We start from the raw sequence: 8,434 nt of genomic DNA on the forward strand, positions 1-8,434 counted from the left end.
TCGCAGGAACTCCGTCCTCGCCCTGTCCACCACCACACACGCAGAAATGGCTTCCCCTCAATCCCTCCTGATGATGCCGCCTTAATTAGCGGCCTCGCTCGCTCGGAAGTTCCTCTTCTCATCGGTGATACGGAGGCGGCGGCGGCGGGGATTGGGATGATGGCGTCGGAGCCGGCCGCGCGGGCGGTGGCGGAGGAGGTGGGGCGGTGGGGGAGCATGAAGCAGACGGGGGTGAGCCTGCGGTACATGATGGAGTTCGGGTCCGTCCCCACGGAGCGCAACCTGCTGCTCTCCGCGCAGTTCCTCCGCAAGGAGCTCCCCATCCGCATCGCCCGCCGCGCCCTCGAGCTCGACTCCCTCCCCTTCGGCCTCTCCGCCAAGCCCGCCATCCTCAAGGTCTCCTCCTCCCCTCACCCTCTCCGCTGATATTTCGGTTAATTTAGATTTGACGCTCGACTGGAATCGCCGTTGGTCCTCTCCTTGTCCTGGCTGCTTGTTTTTATCCCTTTTGTCCCGTCCGTGATTTGACAAGTTTATGTGTACCTTTTGTTGATTCGTTGGTTCTGGATGGATTTATTTTCCTCATGGCTTTTCAATCTGCTCCTGCTTGCTTGGGTAAATTAATGGTGGTTTTGCTGTTGTATTCTTATCTTACTATAGTAGGATGTTTTCTCGGAATCCTTTTAAAAATTCCGAATCATACCGGTATATTTTCTGTTTACTGTTAGGATTGTGGTATCACTTTTTTGTCAGAGGAAAATAGAATGTGAAAGATCTTAAGATCCTATCACTGTGTAATAGTCCTGAAATATTTATTTTGTGTTGATGTGAAAAGTATAATTTAGAGCTCATGACGTCATTCATTCCAATTTAGCACCAACGTGTAAAGTCACTGTAGGATAGGGACGCATTTTTGGAGATCCTTGCTTGCCAGCTTGTTTACATGTTTTCTGTAGAGTTGGGTGGGGGGCTCTCATCTTTTCTGTGAGTATGCTTGAAGTTGTGTTGTGCTGTCTTTTTGACCTTATCCTGTCAATACGAGTAGAAGAATCTGGACTCAGTGAAGAGTAATTATTTATAGAAAAGAAAATCTCACAGCTGGATTTATCAATTTCCTGCCAATTTGAGCATGCCTTTGTGGTATTGATGGTTGGTCTTTTCACGACTGTGAAGGTGAGAGACTGGTACTTGGACTCCTTCCGCGACATCCGGTATTTTCCAGAAGTGAGGAATCACGAAGACGAGGTTGCTTTCACGAAAATGATTAAGATGATCAAAGTGCGGCACAATAATGTGGTTCCGACAATGGCTTTGGGAGTGCAACAACTGAAAAACGAACAGTTTAGCTCAAAGAAGCTTCCCCCAGGATTTGACGAGATCCACGGGTTCCTTGATCGATTTTACATGTCGAGGATTGGTATTCGCATGCTGATAGGTTTGTGAGTTTGGTACTACTCTTCTCCCTGGAGCTATATTTATAAATGATGAAATTAAAAATAGTTTTTCTTGTCTAGGTTTTTGTATTAAAACTTCATATACGCCTACTTGGTTTCTTTGTATTCAAACTTCATGCTACTTGAGCTAACCGTAACATTATATGAGTGAAAAATGGTACTCCCTCTGATCCTAAATTCTTGACTCAAATTTGCCCAAATATGGATGTATCTATTCTTAAAAAGCATCTAGATACATGTAATATTTCGACAATAATTTAGGATCCGAGGGAGTAAAAGAAAAAGGGTGAATTCCATTTTTTACCCTCTCTGGGGGTAAAAAAATGGAATTCATATGATGGGTAAGTTCTGAATCAAATGATAGATATGGAATTTGACTAGATTCTTCTTCTGAGTTACATCAACTTGCTTAATTTCAGGGCAGCATGTGGCTTTGCATGATCCTGAACCAGAGCCTGGCGTCATAGGCCTCATTAATACAAAGTTGTCCCCCATACAGGTAGCTCAAATTGCCAGCGAGGATGCACGTTCCATTTGTATGAGAGAATACGGATCAGCTCCTGACATCAACATTTATGGAGATCCAAATTTTGCATTTCCGTAAGTTCCAGTTATAAACTCCCGCCATTTTTCTGGATTAAATCATGCGTGCATCAGTTCGTCTTTGCTCTTAAGTTTTCTGTTCAGATCGGTTTTATGCTTCTGTCACCACGGAGCATTTTTTCATCTTGATGCGGAATTGGCCTCCCTATTGTCTTGCTAACTAATGAACCTACCTGGACTTTACCATGTGCAGATACGTTGCATCACATCTTCATCTCATGCTGTTTGAACTGGTGAAAAATTCCCTTCGTGCAGTGCAGGAAAGATATATGAATTCTGATAAAGATGTTCCTCCTGTCAGAATTATAGTTGCTGATGGAACAGAGGATGTTACTATTAAGGTATGTGTTATATGACATCACCTAGCATCTATTTAATATAATTAGAGTATATGCTAAAGAGTATACAACCAGTTACTAAAACATTGCAGTTTGCAAATATGTGCAATGCCCAATGGTACTTCAACTGATACTCTCTCATGTGAATTACTTGTTTTATATTGGAATGATGGGATTATAACATGACTGACAAAAAATGGATTGATGGCGACTGCTGAATGCAAGTCTGACAAAAGAAAAACACCCATTTGAAATTTTGAATGCATGTCTGAAGCCAAGCTGCCATTTCAATGCATGTGCATTGTCCACAGCCAGCCATTCTTGGGTGCAAATTGTCTGGTGCACTTCTTTTCAAGTGCTAGACTAAGACATCTATTCTTCTATGTGATAGATGTTTTCTTGTGCTAGTAGTTATAACCTGCTAAGAGTTGTGAAACATATGCGGCCTATTCCTAGCAAAATACATCAAATATTCAACACGAGGAACTATTCCCATGTGGTGTTTGAGTTTCAGTGTTTTGCTAATGCAGGTTAGTGATGAAGGTGGTGGAATACGAAGAAGTGGGCTCCCTAGAATTTTCACGTATCTCTACAGCACTGCAAGGAATCCACCTGATATAGAGGGCCCTAGTGAAGGGGTAACTATGGCTGGATATGGTTTTGGACTTCCAGTTAGTCGCCTTTATGCTCGGTATTTTGGTGGCGATCTACAAATCATATCCATGGAAGGATACGGTATGCTCATATTTCACTTGGTTGGCTGGTGTTCTCTCAATATGGATCTTGAACAATTTATCCATGTTTACCTCAAGTTTCATGCATATCTTTTTGTTCCAAATATCATGTTATGAATTATGGCTAGCAAATACACTCTATCCAACTGATCATTCGATCCTTTTCCGTTATGTAGGCACTGATGCTTACCTGCACTTGTCACGGTTGGGAGACTCAGAGGAGCCATTGCCTTAGTGAGTTAGTGGCCTCCCTGTTCTGATACAATATCTGTAATTAGGTTGCTCTTGTTTATTGTAATCCATTTGCTGGTTTGCTAATATTGGTTCAAGGGCCAGCCATCTATAGCCGTTTAACATGTTATCCTTTTAGCTGCCATGGTTTCACCGTTTCAGCGTCTTTGCCGCCGTGTCCTCCCTGTCTCTGCCCACCCCACCCCAAAGCTTAGATGCCCCAAACATTTTGTCTAGCTCCACCTGTCTGCAGTAAATCACTTTCAGACCCACGGTCGAAGCTAACATCATATGCTTTTCCTACAAAAAAAACATGTCGCAGATAGCATCCTAGGAAGCCGCTTGCTCATTAACCTTTCTGGGACGGGAGATCTCGAATATGTATGCTTTACAAGCAGCTTTTCATGTCATACTAGGTCTTGCTTTTTACTGCTTTCGCTCCGTGTGTCTGGAGGGGTTTTCGGATTTTGATGTTTGATCTTTTAATTATTGATACGGTGATGTTTAAATCACCGGTGCCTGGTTTGAGAAAAAAATGGCCGGTGCCTGGGTGCTTGCTAAATTAAAGGGACTAAACCTGGAACTTATTACTTCAAAATTGGAACTGAATCTAGCTCTGGAGAGGATGATCAAACAATTATAAGTACAAGTTTCAGTTGGTGCACTTGCACACCACAAATTGGATGGGGAATACACATCAAATGGGTTGGGGATTACATACATTTTAGTGTAGTAGTAGTAGTACAACAGGAGTGAGGACCAACGACATCGCCAAAAGGCACCGGTATGCAGACAAGATAAAAACACAAGATGTGGAGCTGTGTTCTTACGGTGAGATGGTAACTACCTCGTCGAGGTCAGCCGGGACAGCTCCTTCACCTTGGGAAGCTGATGGAGCAGCATTAGTGCTTGCTTGTTCCATCTGAATCTCCCCGTCCTGGGGCTGGCAAATCGTGGTGCTTTCTTCTTCGTTGGTAATCTCGGTGGTGCCTTGGGAAGCAGATGGAGCGGCAACAACATCTTCTCCTCCGTTCTGTGGTTGCTTCACCTTTACATCTTCGTTGGGTAACTGAGGCTGCTGCATCCGCTGAAGCCTTTCCGGCAACGTCTCCATCCCGGCGTGTGCCAGCAGGAGCCAGACATAGGAGAGGTACTCCCCGCCAGTGCCAAGGCTCTTGGCGTGCAAGTACCCTCGGCATCTGCTGGCAGAGGAGCAGAGGAGCGCCAGCCATACTTGCTGGAGCAGCCAACAGATGTGTGTCTTGGTACTGTGGTCGTGTCGTATTAGCCCTTGGTAAGCAACCAAGCGTCGTGGACGAAGCTTCGGTTTGAATCTTGTGCTCCGTCGATTATCTTCTGTGTAAGTTCCTTCTTGTCACCGATCGATCTCTCCTCCACGCCCGTTAGGATGTCCTCCATCTCGTCGTAGGCTGTCTTGAACAGATTCTTTCTGCTGCCTGGCATTAGCATCTCAGGATTAGCAAACAGAAGATGCATCATGTAATTTGATGTTTCCCTGGACTGACGGGCGAGGTTACTGTGATCTTTCGAAGGATTGTCACACTGACGAGATGTGCCCTAAAGGTGGAAGTAGAACTCCGTGGCCAGATGCCAGAGAAGGACGGTCTCGTCGAACGGCTTATCTAGGCTCCAGCCTAGGTCTTGCTCACATCCCCCCCTCTCCAGAACCCACTGGCCCCGGGTATCGTTGAATCTCTTGTAACTCTCTGCATCCTTTATGCAAAGTATCCACCCCTGGTAGATGTATTTACGAACTTCCATTGTAATCTCGCGGGCCGAGTAGCAGGAGTCCATGCTGTACCAACATTGGGCAAGCAAGTCCCTGCAGCGCACGGCGCTCGCGAGCCTCATCAGCTTGGATCCGGCACGCCTTTGGCTGTGGGCGACGTGCCCAATAAGGCTATGCTGGGCAACTCTGCCAGCACTTATGTTCAAACCTCCATGTCAGCTTGATGGAAATGAAGTCCATCCCAAGACCACCGTACAACAGCGCAAATGTAACAGCGACGTCTTTTCTGTTGTATGCTTGTTTATGGCTGCTGTGAAAGAGAGCAATATGGCCACAATCGGCAGTAAAGTAGCTATCAAGTATGCTATAGCACCAAGTCCATCCGCTTGTTTCTTGCTCTCGTGCCTTGGGTCACTGTTCTTCGTGTAGAGCACATCGAATGTGCAGGCGAGATCTCTCTGCACCGCCTCATAAGCTTCGTAGCTCTTTGACGACCAGAAGGATCTTAGGTGCTCAAGGCGTTCTGAGTAGGGGTATGCATAGTCCACGAACAGACTTTCCGGTATGTTGTGGTGAAAAACTTTGCCCACATACTTGAGTTCAGGGTGCGCCCTTCTGATGTAGTCTGGAATAGGGGGTGGTTTAAAATCATGTGCGAAGAAGACCGTGTTCAGGAGGATAGCCCTTGCTTCTTCCACATAGGTCTCGAGCCCCTGGGAGTTCCTGGTCGCAGTCCTCTTTGCAGGATGGACTGACATGGACAGGCAATTGAAGGTGGCGTTCTCGAGGGACAAGGGCTTCTCGAAGCATTTTAGGATCCCACTGATGAAGAGCATAGCTGCGGCTGCGAGTAGCCTGTGGTCGGCCGATGACGGTCATGATTTGCAGAACACGTAGACGGCCACTGTGATCTGGACAACAGGCAACGGCGCGGAATTAAAGTATAGGACGACATGATTTTGTTTTTAAACTCGCATCAAGGAGATACAATTAATGTTTTTTTAAAAGAGAAAAGTGCCTTTTCATTCCTCAGCTTGTCGGAAAGTTTATTTTCCATCCCTTAAAAAAGTTTTGTATTTTTTTCATTCTCCAACTTTCAAAATCGGACCTTTTCATCCCTTCGTCGACCCGAAACGATATTTGTGTCCACGTAACCGGTTTTACTTCTTATTCTCCATTGCGCCACTTTCTTCTTTGACTTCAGCTACGGTGAGGGATTGCCCTCGGCGTGAGCTACGCGCATGGATCCGAGTGGGGAGAAGCGGAGGAGGAAGATGCACTCACTTGAAGGCCATTGGCGCGGTTGTCGGAGGTGAAGGAGTTCGGAGGAGCCGGATCGACGACGATGGGGCGACTGTCGGTGTCTAGCGCCGAGGCGAGGCGGGGAGACTTCAAGGGCACGTGGCGCAGGTCCGCCTGAGTTGGGGAAGAAAGCCCGTGCAGGCGGCTGGGGCGAGTAGGATTTCACGCGAAGGCGCCGACAGATGCAGGGCAGCAGAGCGGTGCTAGTGCGATGGTTGGAGAGGTGGAAGAAAAAAGGTGGCGTAGCGGAGAAGAAGTAAAAACCGTCGCATGGACAAAGATACCGCTTTGATTCGATGGAGATATGAAAAGTTTCTGGTTTTGTAATCTGAAAGACGAAAAGTGTCCGATTTTGAAAGTTGGAGGACGAAGAACGTACAGAAGTTTATTAAGGGACGAAAAATGGATTTTCCAACAAGTTGGTAAAAAAATAATTCTCTTTTGAATAAGATGTTTTAGCTTTATTGTGAAAATCAAACTTCTTGAAATTTGACCAAAATTTTAAGATAAACATACTAATATCTACTCCCCTATGTTTCATAATTTTTGTCTCAAATTTGCTCAAAAGTGGATGTATTTATGACTAAAAAACGTTTAGATACATGTAAGATTTCGACGAGAATTATGGAACGGAGGGAATACAATATTAGATGGAGTAATAGATTTTTCTATAAAAACTTGATCAAACTTGAAGACTCTCGACTTGACTTACAACAAACAAAATTAGAACATCTTGTTAAAAAGAAAACAGTCGCTAACCTGCGATATCGCGGTAACAATGTGGCGCTTCCAGAGCTCGGTGTCCTCGACATTGTAGCCGATCATGATGAACTGGCCGCCCAAGTGTATGAGCAGGATGGGCGCCCATAACACCTGCAGGTCGCGGCTACCGTGCGGCCGCGCCCAATTAGGGTCGCCGCCGTCGGACTCGGATCCCTTGCTTCTGCGGTTGAAGAGCGTGGCGAGGCTGTAGATCGCGAGGGCGTCGCCGCCGAGGAACGACAGCCAGATGAAGAATCTGCACCAGGACGGGATGGAGGTCTTGCGCCAGCCGGAGAAGAGCGCGATCAAGTACTGGACGGCGAGGCTGCCCAGCACGAGGACGTGCATCTGCGACTCGTCCCACCATTCCACGGCGCCCCTCGGCACACCCATTTCCATTTCGCTTGGCTAGCTCGATCTCTAGTCTCTGCAGGAATGCCAGCGTATTTTGTGTTTGGGCTATGCAAATCTGAGCTTTGCTAGCCACTCTCCTGTCTCCTCTGCTCTAGCGGATCGAGCAAGTGCGCTAGGCAGCTGGCCTCTGAGAATGCGCGAGTTTTAATCTGGTCCTCGAATATTTTGTAGCAAAGCATCTTTCACATTTTAATGAATCTCGAGGTCGAGATCAGTTAATGCTCCAATACTATAGCCCGTTGTATATTGTTAACGCGACTTAGATCGACGACTAGTAGTAGTTTACTTACTTAGTACATGGTCATGCTGAATATTAGATGTCGACGTTGATCCAGGTTAATTTTCAAGAGTGCTGCAGCCTGCAGCGCGGCCGGATTGTCAACGGTGCTCCTTTACGCCATTGAATTAAGTGTACGATAAGCTCTTTCTTAACAAAACCTTAACCGGTTGCTTTGGTAGGTCCTGGCCGCATCTTTCGATCATCCTCGCCTGAATCCTCTAACCCTAGCCGCTGACTTCCTCTTCTCCAACTTCGCCGTCGCCGGAGGAAGCCGTAGGGCAAAGCAAAGCCCGCAGATCGGACGGGCGGCGGCAGGATCCTCTCCCTCACTGCGGTTTTGGTCACGGTCATGGTGGGATCCTTGCGCGAGGCGTCGCGTCATTCTGGCTGCCAACGTCGCGGCGCGGCTCGTCCTTCCTGCCCCTCCCTCTCCTCTCGGCCCAGTTGCCAGCGATGGCAGCGCCTGCGCCGCCCTGCGTGCGGGCTGGTCCTCGATCTGCGTCGATTTGAGGTGCGGGGTGGGTGAGCGGAGGTGGCGGTGTGGTGGGCGTGGCATCTTTTTTTTT

At 47.0% G+C, this 8,434-nt stretch overlaps 1 protein-coding gene across 1 annotated transcript; it reads left to right on the top strand.

Annotated features, from left to right (window-relative positions):
- LOC100822823 (pyruvate dehydrogenase (acetyl-transferring) kinase, mitochondrial) lies at window positions 1–3,807 on the top strand. Its single transcript, XM_003562548.4, has 6 exons — window positions 1–396; window positions 1,174–1,435; window positions 1,874–2,054; window positions 2,251–2,398; window positions 2,926–3,130; window positions 3,306–3,807. Exons 1-6 carry the CDS (start codon window positions 157–159, stop codon window positions 3,362–3,364), a joined length of 1,095 nt encoding a protein of 364 aa, XP_003562596.1. The 5' UTR covers window positions 1–156; the 3' UTR covers window positions 3,365–3,807.
- Window positions 3,808–8,434: the final 4,627 nt, after the last annotated feature.

This window comes from Brachypodium distachyon, chromosome 1, assembly GCF_000005505.3.
Source record: "Brachypodium distachyon strain Bd21 chromosome 1, Brachypodium_distachyon_v3.0, whole genome shotgun sequence".
Taxonomy (NCBI): domain Eukaryota; kingdom Viridiplantae; phylum Streptophyta; class Magnoliopsida; order Poales; family Poaceae; genus Brachypodium; species Brachypodium distachyon.

Coding starts and splice junctions, on each gene's coding strand:
- LOC100822823 (XM_003562548.4), top strand. CDS start 157: ATGATGGCGTCGGAGCCGGCCGCGCGGGCGGTGGCGGAGGAGGTGGGG. Junction 2,055..2,250: donor GATCCAAATTTTGCATTTCC/GTAAGTTCCAGT, acceptor TACCATGTGCAG/ATACGTTGCATCACATCTTC. Junction 2,399..2,925: donor CAGAGGATGTTACTATTAAG/GTATGTGTTATA, acceptor TTGCTAATGCAG/GTTAGTGATGAAGGTGGTGG.